The sequence below is a fragment of the Saimiri boliviensis genome, chromosome 2, assembly GCF_048565385.1.
Source record: "Saimiri boliviensis isolate mSaiBol1 chromosome 2, mSaiBol1.pri, whole genome shotgun sequence".
NCBI classification, from domain to species: Eukaryota; Metazoa; Chordata; class Mammalia; order Primates; family Cebidae; genus Saimiri; species Saimiri boliviensis.
In genome coordinates, this window is record NC_133450.1 from 86306512 (window position 1) to 86327182 (window position 20671).

The 20671-nt window shown below is 42.4% G+C and overlaps 1 protein-coding gene and 1 non-coding gene across 3 annotated transcripts in view; one reads left to right on the top strand and one right to left on the bottom strand.

Moving 5' to 3' along the window:
- Window positions 1-1472: 1472 nt before the first annotated feature.
- Window positions 1473-1686, bottom strand: LOC120364226 (small nucleolar RNA U3). Its single transcript, XR_005579553.1, has one exon. It is a non-coding gene; the product is annotated as a small nucleolar RNA U3 (small nucleolar RNA).
- A 10956-nt stretch (window positions 1687-12642) lies between these two features.
- Window positions 12643-20671, top strand: part of MINDY2 (MINDY lysine 48 deubiquitinase 2) — a 102235-nt gene continuing 94206 nt past the window's right edge. The window contains exon 1 of one of the 2 annotated variants that reach the window (XM_010339609.2): window positions 12643-13655. In XM_010339609.2, coding sequence (XP_010337911.1) covers window positions 12801-13655 — 855 coding nt within the window. In that variant the 5' untranslated portion in view covers window positions 12643-12800. The remainder of the gene's footprint in view (window positions 13656-20671) is intronic. The other variant, XM_003928980.3, reaches the window with a different exon arrangement.

Sequence of the window (20671 nt, forward strand, 5' to 3'; positions counted from 1 at the left end):
GCAGATGGATCACCTGAGGTCAGGAGTTCAAGACCAGCCTGGCCAACATGATGAAACCCCGTCTCCACTAAAAATACAAAATTAGGCTGGGCGCGGTGGCTCATGACTGTAATCCCAACACTTTGGGAGGCCGAGGCGGGTGGATCACAAGGTCAGAAGTTCAAGACCAGCCTGGCCAATATGGTGAAACTCTATCTCTACCAAAAATATAAAAAATTAGGCACAGTGGCTCATGCCTGTAATCCTAGCTCTTTGGGAGGCTGAGATGGGTGTATTGCATGAGCTCAGGCATTTGAGATCGGCCTGGGCAACATGGTAAAACCCCATCTCTACTAAAATACAAAAAAAAATCAGTCGGGCATGGTGGTAGATGCCTGTAATCCCAGCTACTGTGGGAGGCTGAGGCACGAGAATTGCTTGAACCCAGGAGGTAGAGGGTGCAGTGAGCTGAGACCGTGCCACTGCACTCCATCCTGGGCAACCAAGTGAAACTGTCTCAAAAAAAAAAAAAAAAAAAAAAGGCCAGGTGTGGTGGCAAGTGCCTGCAGTCCCAGCTACTTGGGAGGCTAAGGGAGGATAATCACTTGAACCTGGCAGGCGGAGGTTGCAGTGAGCCAAGGTTGTACCACTGCACTCCAGCCTGGGCAACAGAGTGAGACTCTGTCTCAAAAAACAAACAAACAAACAAAAACAAAAATAGCCAGGCATGCTGAGGCAGGAGAATTGCTTGAACCCAGGGGATGGAGGTTGCAGTGAGCCAAGATCAAGCCATTGCACTCCAGCCTAAATGATAAGAACAAAACTCCATCTAAAAAAAAAAAAAATAGCTAAGCTGATCATTCTGTTGATTTGGTTAATTATCATCTTTCTGAGAAGCACTTCATACTAGCCCTTAAGCACTGCCCATAGGGGTCATATTTTTATTTTACTTGTACATACTTAGGTTTTGTCTTCCTAACCACATTGTGACCAACTTGAGGGCAGTGGCAATAATAATATACTTGAAAATCTCTTTATAATTTATAAATTCCTTATTTTTTTTTTTTTTTTTTGAGACAGAGTTTCGCTCTTGTTACCCAGGCTGGAGTGCAATGGCACGATCTCGGCTCACCGCAACCTCCGCCTCCTGGGTTCAGACAATTCTCCTGCCTCAGCCTCCTGAGTAGCTGCGATTACAGGCACGCGCCACCATGCCCAGCTAATTTTTTGTATTTTTAGTAGAGACGGGGTTTCACCATGTTGACCAGGATGGTCTCGATCTCTTGACCTCGTGATCCACCCGCCTCGGCCTCCCAAAGTGCTGGGATTACAGGCTTGAGCCACCGCGCCCAGCCCTATAAATTCCTTATTATAAGTTGAATTTCATTTCATTCACAGTACCACACAGCAAAATCATCCAAGCTATTTTCCTCCTGGTTTTTGTTTTCCTCTTGGTTTTTTTGTTTCTTTCTTTCTCTGTTTTTTAAATAGGAACCACTCAGACTGCATCCTTCCCTCTTATTCTCCCAAAGGAAGAGAAAAACAATCATCAATGGCAAATGGCAGTTGCAGCGAAACAACACTAGGACCCAGCTTCACACTCAGGAGAGGACGTTGCACCTATCTTCATGGTTTCTGGTGTTCTACACTTTCAGAGAAACTTCTCTAATGATGAACCAGAGAAATTATCCCTGAAAGTATAGTATTCCTTTTTTTTTTTTCTTTTACAAAATGTGAAAACTGAAAAGAAGTAAGTTTATGAATTTACTTCCACCCAAGCTTGTAAAATGAGTCAGTGGCAGGACCAGGTTCTTGTGGTCTCCGTTCATCACACTTTCCGCTACATTGGGTTGCCTCTGTATGACCATGCTTTATATTCTCTTTTGTGCCCCAAACTACCACGTTGTATGAAGTCAGTGAAAATTGTGGAGATTCATTATTGTGATCATAAGTCAAATGGGTCAGAATTCTTACTGTATGCATATTAACAATTGACAACTATACTTCTCAACAATGCAAGTAGTTTTTGACTGATATCGTTCTAGGTCAGTGTTTCTCCATGTACAACTAGTGAAATATCTGTATTAGAGTTACTTAAGATGCTTATCAAAACCGCAAAGTTCCCAGACTGGGCAACACAGAGAGAACTCATCTGTACAAATAATTTAAAAATTAGACAGATCTGGTTGTGCACCCCTGTGGTCCCAGCTACTGTGGAGGCTGAGGAGGGAGACTCTCAAATCCAGGAGGTCAAGGCTACAGTGAGCCCTGATAGCACCACTGCACTCCAGCCTGGGCGACACAGTGAGATTCCATCTCAAAAAAAAAAAAAAATTAAAAACCCTGCAGATTGCCAGGCGCGGTGGCTCAAGCCTGTAATCCCAGCACTTTGGGAGGCCGAGGCGGGTGGATCACGAGGTCAAGAGATCGAGACCATCCTGGTCAACATGGTGAAACCCCGTCTCTACTAAAAATACAAAAAATTAGCTGGGCATGGTGGCACGTGCCTGTAATCCCAGCTACTCAGGAGGCTGAGGCAGGAGAATTGCCTGAACCCAGGAGGCGGAGGTTGCGGTGAGCCGAGATCGCGCCATTGCACTCCAGCCTGGGTAACAAGGGCAAAACTCCGTCTCAAAAAAAAAAAAAAAAAAGAAAAAAAAGAAAAAAAACCCTGCAGATTACTGAGCTTTCCATTAATTCTGTTGAATAGCGTTCTGGGGGATAAAGCCCAGAAACCCATTTTAATATATTTCCCATCTGAGGGTTAATTACACTAAAGTTTGACAACCACTGTTTTAAACAAACACAATAAGGGATATAGCGAAAATGAAAGACCAGGTACCCCGGGAAAGTCAGTGTCAACATAGAAAAATAGTAGAAAAGAGAATATATTTTCTCGATTCTAAGATACCCTTAACTATAATATATACCATTGATTTAATAGCTTTTGAAGAAAAGAGTAGTTTACTAGTTTTCCTAAAATGGGTATACTTAGGTTTTATTTTAAGAAAACAAAATTAGGCTAGTCATGGTGTAATCCCAACACTTTAGGAGGCTGAGTGGGGAAGATGGTTTGAGACCAGGCGTTTGAGACCAGCCTGGGCAACACAGCAAGACACCATTTTTTTTAACCAGGAAAGGTGGTGCATGCCAATAGTCCTAGCTACTCAGGAGGCTGAGGTGAGACGATTCTTTTTTTTTTTTTTTTTTTTTTTGAGAGGATTCTTTGAACCCGGGAGTTCAAGGCTATAATGAGCTATGATTGTGCCACTGCACTCCAGTCTGGGCAAAAAAGTGAAACTTTATCTTAAAAAAAAAAAAAAACTGGCCGGGCGCGGTGGCTCAAGCCTGTAATCCCAGCACTTTGGGAGGCTGAGGCAGGTGGATCACGAACGAGGTCAAGAGATCGAGACCATCCTGGTCAACAAGGTAAAACCCCGTCTCTACCAAAAATACAAAAAATTAGCTGGGCATGGGGGCGTGTGCCTGTAATCCCAGCTACTCAGGAGGGTGAGGCAGGAGAATTGCCTGAACCCAGGAGGTGGAAGTTGCGGTGAGCCAAGATCGTGCCATTGCACTCCAGCCTGGGTAACAAGAGCGAAACTCCTCAAAAAAAAAAAAAAAAAAAAAAAAATTAAATTTCAAAATAGGACTTACTGTGAGATAAATAAAACAGAACTACGTGAATGTTTTAAGCCTGGGTGACTGAGAGAATGACATTAATGTGAAAAAACATGAGACAGACAAGAACCAAAAAAATTGACATCAGGATGATAAATTTAAACTTAGACATTACTTTGAAAGTATATCTGTCCACACACACACACACACACACACACACACACACCCCTTAAAGGGAAAATATATAGGAAAATATGGCTAAAAGACTAATTTTGGAGCATTGCATAGTTCCGGAAAAGTAATGAAAAATAACAGTGAATATAGAAGGTGAATTTAGAAGCCTCTCACGGTTTCTTGCTAAGGTTTATTTATTTGTCATGCAAGTGAGAAGAGGTTGCTTCCCCTAATGCCAGACTAGTAAATTCTCAAACTTTATCAAACACCAGAATCACCCAGAGGTCTTAGGTCTGGAATGCGGATCAATAATTTTCCTTTTTTTTTTTTTGAGACAGTTTCGCTCTTGTTGCCCAGACTGGAGTGCAATAGCATGATCTTGGTTCACTGCAACCTCCGCCTCTTGGGTTCAAGTGATTCTCCTGCCCTTAGCCTCCTGAGTAGCTACTATTACAGGCATACACCACCACGCCTGGCTAATTTTGTATTTTTAGTAGAGATGAGGTTTCTCCATGTTGGTCAGGCTGGTCTCAAACTCTCAACCTCAGGTGATCCGCCTGCCTCGGCCTCAGAGAGTGCTGGGATTACAGGCGTGAGCCACCGTGTCCGGCTTTTTTTCATATTTTTAGTAGAATCAAAGTTTCTCCATGTTGGTCAAGCTGGTCCCAAACTCCCAACCTCAGGTGATCTGCCTGCCTCAGCCTCCCAAAGTGCTGGAAATACAGCGGTGAGCCACCGTGCCCTGCTGAGAATTTTCATTTTAAATAAGTTACCAGGTGATACTGACACTACCAACCCCAAAACCACACTTGGGAGAACTAGAGTTGACAGATACCAGACAAACTGGTGGGCTGACAGGACAGAAGTATTTCTGAGAGAAATTCTAAGGAAGAATTTGGCAGGCATAATATACGTGATCCAATGACAAAACTTTAACCATTGGGCATAAGAGTAGGGGAGTAGGGATTCTAAGTTGAAGATATTATATGTTTCTTAAATTCATTTCTGGTGCAACCTACCTGGAATCACATTTTGGCCTCACTTTTAAAAATGACTACATAGGTCGGGCGCGGTGGCTCAACCCTGTAATCCCAGCACTTTGGGAGGCCGAGGCGGGTGGATCACGAGGTCAAGAGATTGAGACCATCCTGGTCAACATGGTGAAACCCCGTCGCTACTAAAAATACAAAAATTAGCTGGGCATGGTGGCACATGTCTATAATCCCAGCTACTCAGGAGGCTGAGGCAGGAGAATTGCCTGAACCCAGGAGGCGGAGGTTGCGGTGAGCCGAGATCGCGCCATTGCACTCCAGCCTGGGTAACAAGAGTGAAACTCTGTCTCAAAAAAAAAAAAAAAAAAAAATGACTACATAAATAAAACTGAGAGAACTGTTTCATTAATACTGTCACACATTAGGGCTATAATAAGAGGGAAAAGAAAATTATTTCCCTCCATTCACCATCATGTATTTTTAACATTACTAGGACAGATGAGCATCTGGTAAAGCAGCATGGAGTAGAAGCAGCACCTGGTGGAAAATGATAGGATTGGACTTGTTTCTAAACAGGTGTGGGACTCCCCATGGGGGCTCTCAGAAATAATTGAGTCAGGGATGTTCTTTGCAGGAGGCTGGAGTTTGTGTAAGAAATTGAAGTCCAGAGCCAGGGCAATTTGAGTTACATGAAAATCTTTGATTTTAAACTCAGAATTTTCTCACATATCTTAAATAGAAGGCTAAAAGAGGAGGAGTAAATGTATGTATGCCCTGTACCTGGGCAATCGCCTGTTCTAATTTTGCTGCAGCTAAGAATAAAGAACTATCAATTTATTTTCCATAGCACCATCAACGTAATAAGATGTTTGAACTACTGTATAGCTCTTGTAGGTTTATGCAGAATAAGCTGAGGAAGAGAACACAGGCTGCGGAATAATTACAATGCTGCTACACTCTAGTGGTAAGGAGGTAAGGATTCAGGAGTGGCCCCAGAGGGAATGAAGAAAAGGGGTATGTATAACATCAGCAAGACTTTATCAATGAGATAATCAGTAAACTAGCTTAAAAATCAAAGATGGCACCAAATTTTCTGTCATGATAGCTAAAAATGTTATGATTCAACTAAAAAAACCTGAATTTTAAAAGAATAATCATTTTGATGTAGTTTTTGGATTTCTTAAGCTTGAGATAGTAATTAGCCTGTTATTTTAATTAAGAAAGTACCGTATAGCTTAATTCTTGCTTATTTCACATTAAGACTTTTCGTCATCTGAACTTTTCGTCATTTGTATAATATTTGTTTGCACCAGTCACTTAGTGTTAATTATAAAGTGACTTTTATTCTCAATAATCATTTCAGCGAACCTACTTCCTAATACCCCAAACAACTTTGTACTCCCAAAGAATAAGTGCAATGTTTTACACTTATATTCCCCATATCTCACTTTCTAGCACAATCAATAACTATATGTTCACTAAGTATACTTTTCTGAAGGTCAGGAGTTCACTAAGTATATTTTTCAGAATATCTTTTGAAAAATATAAAGGATATATTCAAAATTATAATCAATATTCTAAAAGATGAAAGGTCAGGATGCCATTAAACAATAAAAATACTAGAATGATTTATTGGAAATGAAATATGTAAAGTAGAACAAAAAGATGAAGAGTGTAAAATCTGAGAAAAGAATTATAAAAAATAAAAGAAAATTTCACAGAACTGAAGGACATAAGTTTTTACATTGAATGTGATCACACAAGTAGCCAGCCCAATAAATCAAGCAAGACTCACAAAAAGATATATCAAATACTGAAATGTCAGAACATCAAGAATAAAAGAAGATCAATTAACTTTAGAGGGAAGTCAGAGGTTACATATGAAGGTTCTAGAGTCATAATAATAACAGATTTCTCTATAATCACCTGGAAGCTAGAATACAATTGAAGAATGACTTTAAAATGAAGAAAAGGTATTTCTAACCTTTAATTTTTATACTCAGCCATACTATAAAATCTAAAAACATACAAAGTCTACAAAAATTTAGGTCCCTTGCACTCTTCCTCGGGAAGCTAATTAAGAATATATTTGGGGGCCAGGCGCGGTGGCTCAAGCCTGTAATCCCAGCACTTTGGGAGGCCGAGTCAGGTGGATCACGAGGTCAAGAGATCGAGACCATCCTGGTCAACATGGTGAAACCCCATCTCTACTAAAAATACAAAACATTAGCTGGGCATGGTGGTGCGTGCCTGTAATCCCAGCTACTCAGGAGGATGAGACACGAGAATTGCCTGAACCCAGGAGGCGGAGGTTGCGGTGAGCTGAGATCACGCCATTGCACTCCAGCCTGGGTAACAAGAGCGAAACTCCGTCTCAAAAAAAAAAAAAGGAATATATTTAGGCCCAGCGTGGTGGCTCACACTTGTAATCCCAGCACTTTGGGAGGCTGAGGCAGGTGGTTCATGAGGTCAGGAGTTCAAGACCAGCTTGGCCAGGATGGTGAAACCCTGTCTTTACAAAAAATTGAAAAATTAGCTGGGTGTGGTGGTAGGTGCCTATAATCCCAGCTACTTATGAGGCTGAGGCAGAGCACTGCTTGAACCTAAGAGGCAGAAGTTGCAGTGAGCCAAGATTGGGGCACTATACTCCAGCCTGGGCAAGAGAGCAAGACTCCATGTCAAAAAAAAAAAAAAAATACATTTGACTGGGTGTCATAGCTCACACCTATCCAGCACTTTGGGAGGCCAAGGCGGGAACATCACTTGAGGCCAAGAGTTTGAAATAAGCCTGGGCAACACAATGAGAACCTATGTTTACAAATAAAGAATATATATATATTCTTTTTTTTTTAATGAACCAGGCATGGTGGCATGTGCTTGTAATCCTAGCTACTTGGGAGGCTGAGGCAGGAGGACCACATGAGCCCAGGAGTTTGATGCTACAATGAACCATGATGGTGTCATGCATTCCAGGGTGAACAACAGAGGGAGGCTCTATCTCTATTATGAAAAAGAAACAAAGAAAGAAGTATGTATCATTAAAGAAAACGGAAGACAGGAGATCCAAGAAAGAAAGGAATCAACACAAGAGAAGAAGGAATTCCTCAGAAAGTAATCAAGAGAAATCCCAGGATGACGCTTGTGTGGCAGGCTTATAAAACAAGTCAGGCTGGGTGCAGTGGCTCACGCCTGTAATCCCAGCTCTTTGGGAGGTCAAGGCAGGCAGATCACCTGAGGTCAGGAGTTCGATACCAACATGATGACCAAAATAAAGAAACCCCGTCTCTACTAACAATCCAAAAAAATTAGCCGGGCGTGGTGGTACATGCCTGTAATCCCAGCTACTCGGGAAGCTGAGGCAGGAAAATTGCCTGAATCTGGGAGGCTAACGTTGCAGTGAGCCAAGATTGCTGCATTGCACTCCAGCCTGGGCAAGAAGAGCGAAACTCTATCTCAAACAAAAAAAAAAAAAAAAAATGAAGTCCAGAGCAGAGCAAGAGAAATGAGTGTTCCAGGTGGGATGTATCCAGCATTAAAAGGGACCTGAGCAATAACTTGATATGATTCATCATACTGCTAACTCTGTGGCTTAGTGGGAAGTGAAGAATTAAGCAAATAGACAAAATATTGAGGAAACTAGGTTATTTTTGTTTTTGTTTGTTCTTTTTTTTCTTTGAGGGAAGTGTTAATTCCAAGACAGACAAAAAGTTTAACACAAAAATAAATCACAGTAAAATACTGGACTTAGTGGTGAATACTTACATAGCTCTAATGCTTTAATCTTTGAGTATTTAATCAAAAATTATGAAATAATTGGAAGATTGGAGAAATAGGAGGAAGAACGACATGAAAGAAGTTAAAAAAAAAGAAGTAAACCCTCATCTTCCATGTGAATAAATCAATAAACAATATCTACAATTATTTTTTCTGTCCAGTGAATGGAATACAGTCTTTCGGGTATTTTTTTTTTCTTTTTTTTTTTAAGATGGTCTTATCTGTTACCCAGGCTGGAGCAGAGTGGTGCCATTGTACCTCATGGCAGCCTTGAACTCCTGGGCTCAAGCAATCTTCCCACCTTGGCCTCCCAAAATGTTGAGATTACAGGAATATGACACAGCACCCAGCCTACAATTGTTAAATGAAGAAACCAGAGTGTAGTCAGTTTCTCAGAAACGTAAGTACAAAGAGCTAAAGTACAGTTATGAGGCTGGGTGTGATGGTGAATACCTAGAGTTTGAGCCACTCTGGAGACTGAGACTGTAGGATTGTTTGAGCTAAGTTAGAGGCTGTAGTGTGCCACAACAGCCACTGTGAATAGCCACAGTACTCTAGTCCAGGCAGCATGGTGACACCCTGTCAAAAAATGAAACATAAAAAGCTATGAGTTGAAAGAGACTGTGAGGCTGTTTAGAAAGAACAGGACTCAAGGTTCTGGAAGGACAGAACAGGGAACTGCTTTGTTTTTATATAAACTATTTAACTTTTAAGACTATTACATCTGTACTTTGGAAAAATAATTTTAAATTTTTTATAATGGCCAGGCAGTCATTCATGCCTGTAATACCAGCATTTTGGGATACCAAGATTGCTTGAACTTAGGAGTTCAAGACCCACCTGTGCAATGTACTCTACAAAAATTTTAAAAACTAGCAGGGCACGGTGGTGTACGCCTGTAGTCCCAACTACTCAGGAGGCTGAGGCAGGAGGCTCATTTGAAGCTGGGAGGTTGAGATTTCATTGTGACATGACTGTGCGGCTACTCTCCAGCCTGGGTGACGGAGTGAGACCCTGTCTAAAATAAATAAATTAAATTAAATTTGGATAGTATCTATTTAACTTAAAAATGGAAATCTTGGCTGGGCATGGTGGCGCACGCCTGTAATCCCAGCACTTTGGGAGGCCGAGACTGACAGATCACGAGATCAGGAGGTTGAGACCAGGCTAGCCAGTATGGTGAAACCTCATCTCTACTAAAAATATAAAAATTAGCCCGGGGTGGTGGTGCATGCCTGTAGTCGCAGCTACTCAGGAGGCTGAGGCAGGAGAATAGCTTGAACCTGGAAGGCAGAGGTTGCAATGAGCCGAGATTGTGCCACTGTACTCCGGTGTGGGTGAGAAGAGCAAAACTCTGTTTAAAAAAAAAAAAAAAAAAAAAAAAAAAAAAAAAAATGGCTGGGCGCAGTGGCTCAAGCCTGTAATCCCAGCACTTTGGGAGGCCGAGGCGGGTGGATCACGAGGTCGAGAGATCGAGACCATCCTGGTCAACATGGTGAAACCCCGTCTCTACTAAAAATACAAAAAATTAGCTGGGCATGGTGGCACGTGCCTGTAATCCCAGCTACTCGGGAGGCTGAGGCAGGAGTATTGTCTGAACCTGGGAGGTGGAGGTTGCAGTGAGCTGAGATCGCGCCATTGCACTCCAGCCTGGGTAACAAGAGTGAAACTCCGTCTCAAAAAAAAAAAAAAAATTAGCCTGGTGTGGTGGCACACACCTGTAGTCCCAGCTACTCAGGAGGCTGGGCAGAAGAATTGCTTGAACCCCGGAGGCGGAGGTCAAGGTAAGCCGAGATCATGCCACTGCACTCTGGCCTGGGTGACAGAGCAACAGTCTGTCTCAAAACCAAAAAATAAATGGCAATTTTAACTCGGAGTTTACCTAAAGATACATATAGGCAAAATAAGAATAAAATATCAGTTTGTCTTCTCATATTTTCCCTAGATGCCACTCCCTAACCCCCCTAAAAAATAACTATGTACATTTTCATGAACTTAAATATCCACCTACATTTTCACAGCTCTTTATCTAGGCTAAAGTAATTGCTGACCACACATGAAAAGAAAAACTGATTCTGTTTCTGTTACAAATAAATTATTAAATGATGCCATGTGAGCATTTGAAACACATGCCAATAAAAACTACCACAGCAAGTACAGGTTTATCTAAGTACACATTTTGAAAAATGGTGAAGGGCCATTATTTGAGAAATGTATACCATGATTTTTGGCTCTCCTATGGCTCACTGGCCTATAAATAATTCATTTTTTAATTTATTCATATAACACAGCTTTATAGATTTCCTTTTTACATTTGAGGTACCATACTAAATTCTAAATTTCCTGAAATCTGTGTTATTCTTATTTATACTTCATGGCCTAAAATACTATAAAGTGATTAAAGCAGCAGCATATACTTTAACCTATTAACAGCTGCAGTTTTTTAGGGAAAAAAATTCAAATTTAAGAACAGGATTTATTGTTTATGGATTGATATGGAGATCAAAAGCACACACAACTGCTAAATTCAACATTCTAGAAAAACTCTCCATTATCTTTTCTAATTTTCCTATTTACCAAGAGTTGGACATACACCATAGTATTACGTCAATGAGGATCACAAGGTCAGGAGTTCGAGAGCAGCCTGGTCAACACAGTGAAACCCATCTGTATTAAAAATACAAAAAGATTAGCTGGTCATGGTGGTGTGCGCCTGTAATCCCAGCTACTTGGGAGGCTGAGGCAGGAATATTGCTTGAACCTGGGAGGTGGAGGTTACAATGAGCCAGGATTGCACCATCGTTCTCAAAAAAAAAAGACAAAGTCATATGCATTCTCAGGTAAACAAGAATATAAGTATTAAATATACATGTATTATACGTAATACATATAAATATGTATTAAAAATATAACAATAAGAAAAAAAAACACCACCAGACATTAAGCTCCATGAAGATATAAGCTCTGTGGTCCACTACGGCATCCAGTGCCAGATGGCATCCAGCAACTTACTTGGTACTAAAATGTATTAAACGAATGAATGAAATACTACTTTGCAATTTTGTGTGACTTCTATAACCAACGGAGTTACAAAAATATCCCATTCTAATTATGTATCAGGTATTTATATGTCTGTGAAGGAAGGCCTGTCTTGTTAATTTTTGTATTCCCAAGAGCCTAGAAAATGTTGAAAGAAAAAAAATGGGGAAAAAAAGCCCTTTTCTGGAACAAGTTAGAATAGGACCCATATACATTTTATCTGTTACTAACAAAACGTCCAGCTTGTCTTTTTTGAAAACTGCATGGCCTCAAAAGGAGTCCATTCTAATTAGGAAAAAAAGTCACTTTTTCAGAAGCTGGCGCTTCCCACTCCATGCAAAGCCAAGACAAGTTAGCAAAACCGCAAAGACTTGGCTAATTCAAACATAAGCTAATAATTTGTTATTATTGGCGCAAATTAGCCACTTTCTTTTGCTGCTCAGGTCCATGTCTACAACCACACTGACCCCTCCTGTAGGGCGAACGTCTCCCCAGCAGCTCGTGAGAAGCACAGCTCTTCTCAGCAAAAACCGAGGGGAACTGGAATTTGTGCAGTGCAGTAATCCAAACCCCTCGAGTAAATGCCCGCTTTAAAATCTGCATCTCGTAAGAAATGTCTTCCATTTTCCATATTAGGAACTGAGAAAACAAGTCTCCTGAGCCCTTCAGGGACAAGTTCTTTTCCAAACACTCCAACCACTCCAACCACCCCACAATGCCTGAGCCCGAGGGTGGACCACACACGACCCAGCGCTAAACAGTCACAGTCAAGCTGTCCGCCGCCTGCCTTGCCTTTAAAGAAGCCGCACACAATCAAGCTGCCCGGGAGTTCAACTTCCGGCCACATAGTGAGAGGATGTTTTTCTACTGGAGCTGAGCCGCGGGGGCGCGCCCCCCGGCCACGCCCTCCTAGCCACGCCCTCCACGCCCGGCCTTCGGAGCGCGAGCTCGGGCGGGAGCACGGAAGGGGCGGGGCCGCATGGGCGGCTGCTGAGTGGTTCGCCTTGTTCCCTTCGCGCGCAGTCACGCGGAGGCAAGCTCACAGTGCGTGGAGAACGCGGTAGCGCGCGCGAGCGGGCTCTTAGTGCCCTCCCCAGTGACGTGCCTGGCCGAGGCCGCGCCAGGGCGCTGTTGCTGCCAGTACAGCTATCATGGCGTCCGAGGCGCTGGCTGCGGAGAACTGGCCGCGGTCTCCATAAAGCGGGGGGCGGGCGGCCAGGTATGGAGAGCAGCCCCGAGAGCTTGCAGCCGCTAGAACACGGGGTGGCGGCCGGGCCAGCGTCAAGGATAGGTTCTTCGCAGGAAGGGCTTCAGGAGACCAGGCTCGCCGCTGGGGATGGTCCTGGAGTATGGGCGGCGGAGAGCGGCGGCGGGAATGGGCAGGGGGCGGCGGCCGCCAGGAGGAGCCTCCCGGACTCGGCTTCTCCCGCGGGCTGTCCTGAGGCTCCCGGACCCTGCAGCTCCGCCCCGGGTTTGGACTTGAAGGATAGTGCTTTGGAGTGTCCTGCTGCCGCCGAGGTGCCTCTGAGAGGGCAGTACAAGGTGACCGCCTCCCCCGAGACAGCCGAGGCCAGAGTGGGTCATGAGTTGGGTCCCGCTGGAGACGCGGGAGTCCGCCCGGATCTCGCCAGCACCTGCCAAACAGAGCTGACGGCCGCCGGCTCCGAAGAACCCAGCAGCGCCGGCGGCCTCAGCAGCAGTTGCAGCGACCCAAGCCCTCCTGGGGAGTCGCCGAGCCTGGACTCTCTGGAGTCGTTCTCTAACCTGCATTCTTTCCCCAGTAGCTGCGAGTTCAATAGTGAGGAGGGAGCGGAGAACAGGGTCCCTGAGGAGGAGGAGGAGGGTGCGGCAGTGTTGCCCGGGGCTGTTCCTCTGTGCAAGGAGGAAGAGGAGGAGGAGGAGGAGGAGGAGAACGCTCAGGTGCTGGCGGCCTCCAAGGAACGCTTCCCGGGACAATCTGTGTATCACATCAAGTGGATCCAGTGGAAGGAAGAGAACACACCCATCATCACCCAGAATGAGAATGGACCCTGCCCCTTGCTGGCCATCCTCAATGTTTTGCTCCTGGCCTGGAAGGTACATTCTGCCGCTTTCTACTACCTACAGCTTTTGGGGTGGAGGAAAACGGGGTGAGGGAGCTGCTGCATAAAGGTGATGGCTTTATTTCTTTCCTCATTCATCAGTCCCCTTCTTACATGAAATTCATTCCAAGACTTCCATGTTGAGAGAATATTCCCGTGTACATACATCGAAAAGAATTGCCCCTAACCTCGGGTTTCTCCTGCAGTGTTTAAGAGTTCAACATTCAATTGTGGTTGATACAAACAAAAAGGACTTAGAGCATCCTAAATCTTACGATTATTTTAAACTATAATTTTCTACTTTATCTCTTCTTACTGACCTTATCACGTATGCAAAAAAGTGAAGAATTGGAGAAAGTGATCTTAAGAAGTTACCATCAATCCATGATACCATGGACTAAGTTTTGATGGTTATGATAAGTCTGATTTCCAACTAATGCCCCAATTGTGTGTTGATTCTTAAGAGAATGGTGATGGGGAAGATGTGGCTCTTTAGACAAATTCCATTTAAGGAAAAGGATTGGTCTGCGACTCAATTACCAGAACTTCTTGGTTTTCAAAGATTGTTTTCATTTTATGCATGATTTTTACTTGCCTCATTTCTTTGGCTCTCCTTAAATGGTTTGACATTATTACCAGTAACCATGCATCTGAATGTGTGAAGGGAGCTAAAACTCTAAGAACTAAAATAAAGATATGTCTAAGGTGAGGGAGCAAAAAAGGGAAGGGCCATTAAAAATAGGTATGTTGAGAACCCAGAGTGAGTTACCTATAAAATGAAGCGACTTATTTAAGCTTGCTGTGTTAGGGTGCCGAGATGCATCTCACAGCACCTATTTATTTTCAAATTGGTAATTATATCTATGGATGCAATGTTTCCTAGAAAAAAAATAACCCAAACTGGGTGTGGTGGTGTGCGCCTGTAATCCCAGCTACTCTGAAAGCTCACCTGCTCTGGAAAGTGACACAAGACAATCCATTGAGCCCAGAAGTTTGAGACCAGCCTGGGCAATATAGTGAGACCCTATATTAAAAGAAAAAGAAAAAAATAATAACCTGGATTCTTCTGAACAGTTAGGAAGAAAATCAAGAAAAGGGAACAGTGTTTATCACATGTCTTGATCTTCCTGTCAGTAGCAAGGGCTGATACAAAAGAAATAAAATTAGAAACCTTGCCATTGTCTGGTGCATGATGGCACTGAGATGTTTTGAGTGAAGACAGTACCTGTCCTTAAAAGGCTGTCAAGCTGTTTGAGGTGGCATCATTGACTTACCTGAAACTGTTTAAGAACCAGAAATAGTGGGTTTTGTGAGAAAAATGGTAGGTAAACTGTGGTAAATCTGTGGAAATGCGTTTGACATTCAAAAAGGGGAAATTTTCCTTTGATATGGTATAGTCCTAGAAAGCTTCATGGAATTTTTGGGTTAAACCAGTCATTTTTTTTTTTTTCTTTTCTTTTTGTAAAAAAAACACCACTTTTAAATCAATTTAACAAATCTTTTCAGGAAGAGAGTTTAGAATGACAGGGAAATGGAATTTCTAGGGGAGGGAAGAGTCTAAACCGAAGGATTAAAAATAGAATGGATATTGTGTGTTTATATGTTTATTAAATGGCAGAAGTGGTAAGTTAATGGTGAAGAATAATGAAAAATAAGTTTGAAAAGGTGAAGAAGAGCCACTTGATAGAGGCCCTCAACTAGGGAGTTAGACTTGCTCAAATGCGCCAGAATCCCTAATCTTTTTTGTGGGAAGGAATAACTTATTTTCCTTTAGTCTTTTTTCTTAGTTTCTGTAGAGTACTGCAGAAATGCAGAGGAAAGAGCAAGTACTGTGGTCTGGAGTATTTGCGGACAGATGTGTATTAAACTGACTCATTCAATTCAGACAGATTCAAATGAAGTCAAATGTTTGGGTTCCAACTAGGCTTGAGGTACTAGAAATGCAAAGATGAGGCTGAGTTTGGTGGTTCACTTCTGTAATCTCAGCACTTTGGGAGACTGACCTGAGGTCAGGAGTTTGAGACCAGCCTGGCCAACATGACAAAACCCTGTCTCTACTAAAAATACAAAAAATTAGCCGGGTATGGTGGCAGGCACCTATAATCCCAGCTACTCAGGGATTTGAGGCAGGAGAATCGATTGAACCTGGCAGGCGAGGTTGCAGTGAGCCGAGATCACACCACTGTAGTCCATCCTGGACAACAAGAGCCAAACTCTATCCTGAGAAAAAGAAGAAATGCAAAAATGAGTATGATGCAAATCTGTCTTCATGTAACTGACTATCTGGTGGGATGACAGACATATAAACAATAATTGCAGTGCAATGTGAGTAGCTCCAATCTGCTATGGAAGCACAGAGAAGAGGGTAATTGGGAAGGGGATATATCAAGGGAAGACTTCACAGAAGAGAGAACCTCTGAACTAGATCCAAAGGATGAGCAAGAAAAAAACCCTCTGGGCAAAGAGAATAGTTTATTGAAAGATACTGAAGCAGGAAAGGGTTCTACTTAGGACCTTCAAGCTTGGTTGAAGTGCACAGCATAGGAGGTAAAGGAAATGATAATAGTAGAACATAAAATGGAGAGGTTTTGTCAGAATGAGAATGGGCAAGCATGCCGATGAATTTGGAGATTATTTTGTCAGTCTCTGGTTATCAGTGTTTTTCCTTTCTCCAGCCTATTGATGCATGCAAAAACCAGTCATAAGTAATCATTAATGATTGATAAAGAGATGGATAAGAGAAGCAAAGTAGAGCAATATTCTCAAAGTGAGCCAGGGGTACTAGAAGTCAACACTCTTTTCGCATTAATACTAAGTTGTTACTTGGCTTTTTCACTCTCATTCTCTCACAATTGTCCATGGAGTTTTTCAGGGTACATGATGTGATGACATTACTCTGACAGTTAATGCAATGTGTGCCTCTGTACTTTGTGTTTTAAATTTTTCTCAATTTTAATTTATAATGAGGTAGATATAGATAGATATAATTCATATAGACAAAAGTTATTGGGTGTCCTCAATCATTTTTAAGACTGTAAAGGGCTCTGGGAACAACAAGTTTGAGAAATGCTTCAGTAGAGAAAAATAGTAAATAGGGTGTGAAGATGGTTGTCAGATTTTGAAGGACCCATTGTTACCGGTGTTTACACTTTATGTATAGCTGATATTGGAGCTATTATAAATTGCTAGATAAGGAAATGACATGAAGAAGCTGGTCTTTTAGTTTGATATTAGGCTAGAGGTCAGATTGTAGTGAGTGTAGCAGGAAGAATTAATGTGGATAGCACTTGAGATAGAGTTCTTTGGCCCCTCTCTTTGATGAGGATAATGTGGCCTTCCCAATGATGACACGATTTTTCAAACCTGGGTAATAGAGATTAGTTGGATCTTTCAAAAGATAGGGAAGGTATGAAGGGAATTATTTCATATGGGAAAACTGATGCCAAAGTTTGGTTGTGTTGAATTGGAAATGTCCGCTGGTGGGACATAAAAATATAAATGTTCGGCCGGGCGCGGTGGCTCAAGCCTGTAATCCCAGCACTTTGGGAGGCCGAGGCGGGTGGATCATGAGGTCAAGAGATCGAGACCATCCTGGTCAACATGGTGAAACCCCGTCTCTACTAAAAATACAAAAAATTAGCTGGGTATTGTGGCGCGTGCCTGTAATCCCAGTTACTCAGGAGGCTGAGGCAGGAGAATTGCCTGAACCCAGGAGGTGGAGGTTGCGGTGAGCCGAGATCGCGCCATTGCACTCCAGCCTGGGTAACAAGAGCGAAACTCCATCTCAAAAAAAAAAAAAAAAAAATATATATATATATATATATATATATATATATATATATAAGTGTTCATTATACTGCTAGAAGCATGGGCTGGGTCTCAGGAGAGAGATTAAATTTTTTGTTTGTTTGTTTGTTTGAGAGAGAGTCTCACTCTGTCTTGGCCAGGCTGGAGTGCAGCAGTCACAGATCTCAGCTCACTGCAGCCTCCACCTCCCAGGTTCAAATGATTCTCGTGTCTCAGCCTCCCGAGTAAATGAGATGATAGGCGTGTGCCACCACATCGGATAATTTTGTATTTTTAGTAAAGATGGGGTTTCACCATGTTATCCAAGTTGGTCTCAAACTCGTGACGTCAGGTGATCCATCTGCAAGAGGCTAAAATTACAGGGAAAAATCAAATTGGGGAATTACTACATAGAGTAAATATAGTAGTTCTGACACTAAATGAATTCTCCAGAGAGTAATGAGCAATAGTTCTCAACTTGTTTCCATCTCAGTATATGTGAGAGTGACAAATTGCCAGCAGAAACATCCTTTCCACCCTGCCTCATATTTCCCACTCCCTCTCCTCCCCTACCTCATTCTCCATGAGACAGAGAGAAAGCAGAAGAAGAAAGCATTAACTGGGGGAGGAAGGAAAGGGTATTAAGGGTGAGAGAGTGGAAAATCAGCATAGGGAATATTTGAGATGTGGAATGAGAACTAGAAATAGGACAATATCATGATAGTATTCAGGGAAAGAGAATGTAATAAAAATGTGGTCCGTTACTGTTATCAAATGCAGCAGCATCAGAGAGCTGATGGAGTAGAGAAGATTCTGCCAAAAATGGTGGGTGTCGGGAAAAGGTCTGTGAAAAATCAGGATAGCATGGATTCCTCTGTTCTCTTCAGAGGAAAGGAACAACAACCATATTTTCTGAAGTAGTGGAAGGAATGGGACAAGAAAAATACAATAGAGACAAGGTTATGTTAAGATAGAAAGGGTAGGCCAAGTGTTGGGGCTCAAGCCTGTAATCTCAGCATTTTGGGAGGCCAAGGCAGGAGGATTGCTTGAGCCCAGGAGTTTGAGACTAGCTGGGGCTCTATAGTGAGGCTCCATCTCTATAAAAAAAAATAATAATAATAAGGAAAAAAAGAGAAGTAGATGAAAACTGGAGCCTCGTATTTTTCATTTTGGCAAAATAACATTGAACTCATCAGTAATTAAGTTTATAGTAGCTGTTGAATTCATCAGTAATTAAGATTGTAAAGTGTTTGGGTGAATTTTGTGAGAAAAGTTTATTGCTTTTTTTTTTTTTCCTTAGACGGAGTTTCGCTCTTGTCACCCAGGCCGGAGTGCAATGGCGCGATCTCGGCTCACCGCAACCTCCGCCTCCTGGGTTCAGGCAATTCTCCTGCCTCAGCCTCCTGAGCAGCTGGGATTACAAGCACGCGCCACCATGCCCAGCTAATTTTTTGTATTTTTAGTAGAGACGGGGTTTCACCATGTTGACCAGGATGGTCTCGATCTCTTGACCTCGTGATTCACCCGCCTCAGCCTCCCAAACTGCTGGGATTACAGGCTTGAGCCACCACGCCCTGCCTGCATTTTAAAGAAGAATCTCAGTGGAGATTATGCTTAGGAATTTGAGATACAAGCCGAAAGTAGCATGGATAAACTGAGGTATTCTTTAAAAATGATTAGCATATCAGATTTGCTTTCCTTTTGGTCTTTCCCTCAATCTCTTACATCTGGAAATAGGAGCAGGAAGAATGATTAGTTAGAGTTAGCAAAACTTGGGCTTTTGTCTCAAGAACTGACACCTGGGGTGTAGTGGGAGTGAATAGAGAATTGAAAGTGAAAACAGTTGATTGTGTCTTTTGGGAGAGGGTGAAATTATTAGAAAATCAATAGACTGAACAAAGTTGGAGGATTTGAGCAAAGGAAGTAAGTGTGGTGGTTCTGGATAAGGGACAGTAAAAATGATCAAACAGGACTGAGTTGAAAGCATTGGTTCAGAACTGATAGAGAGTAGATGATCATTCATAATCTAGTAAATAGTTGGCCAGGCACTGTGTCTCATACCTGTAATCCTACCACTTTGGGAGGCCGGGGCCAAAGAATCATTTGAGCCCGGGAGTTTCAGGCCAGCCTGGGCAACATAGTGAGACCCCATCTCTATAAAAGAAAAAAAAGGCCGGGCGCGGTGGCTCATGCCTATAATCCCAGCACTTTGGGAGGCCGAGATGGGTGGATCACAAGGTCAAGAGTTCGAGACTGTCCTGGTCAACATGGTGAAACCGCGTCTCTACTAAAAACACAAAAATTAGCTGGGCATGATGGCGCATGACTGTAATCCCAGCTACTCAGGAGGCTGAGGCAGGAGAATTGCCTGAACCCAGGAGGCAGAGGTTGTGGTGAGCCGAGATCGCGCCATTGCACTCCGGCCTGGGTGATAAGAGTGAAACTCCGTCTCAAAAAAAAAAAAAAAAAAAAGAGGCCGGGTGCGGTGGCTCAAGCCTGTAATCCCAGCACTTTGGGAGGCCGAGGCGGGTGGATCACGAGGTCAAGAGATCGACACCATCCTGGTCAACATGGTGAAACCCCGTCTCTACTAAAAATACAAAAAAATTAGCTGGGCATGGTGGCGTGTGCCTGTAATCCCAGCTACTCAGGAGGCTGAGACAGCAGAATTGCCTGAACCCAGGAGGCGGAGGTTGCGATGAGCTGAGATCACGCCATTGCACTCCAGCCTGGGTAACAAGAGTGAAACTCCGTCTCAAAAAAAAAAAAAAAAAAAAAAAAAGAAAGAAAAAAAATTTTAATTATATAAAAATAATCTATTAAATAAGTGAGCTGTGATAGTCTTAACAAATCAAGAAAGAAAGAAATCTATTTATTATATTCAAGATTTAATTCAAGCTCAAATTTGTAATTCTGTTTACCTCTCATTTTCAAAAGGTAGTTTCATCTACCTCTGTATTTTTCCTTTTTCTTATTTTTTTTCATAGAGTGAGATGGGGTCTAACTGTATTGCCTCAGCTAGTCTCAAACTCCTAGGCTCAAATTACAAATTACACCAGGTAAATTTAGCAAAAGTAGAATACATTTCAGTTTGCTTCTTTTTTAATGTGTTTGATTTTTAATAGTTTTTTAAAAATCTTATTTAAACTGTAAAAAAAAGATGTTATTTATAGGTATATTTGAGGTCTGTGACCCATGTAATTAGGTGTTTATAAAAGTTAAGCC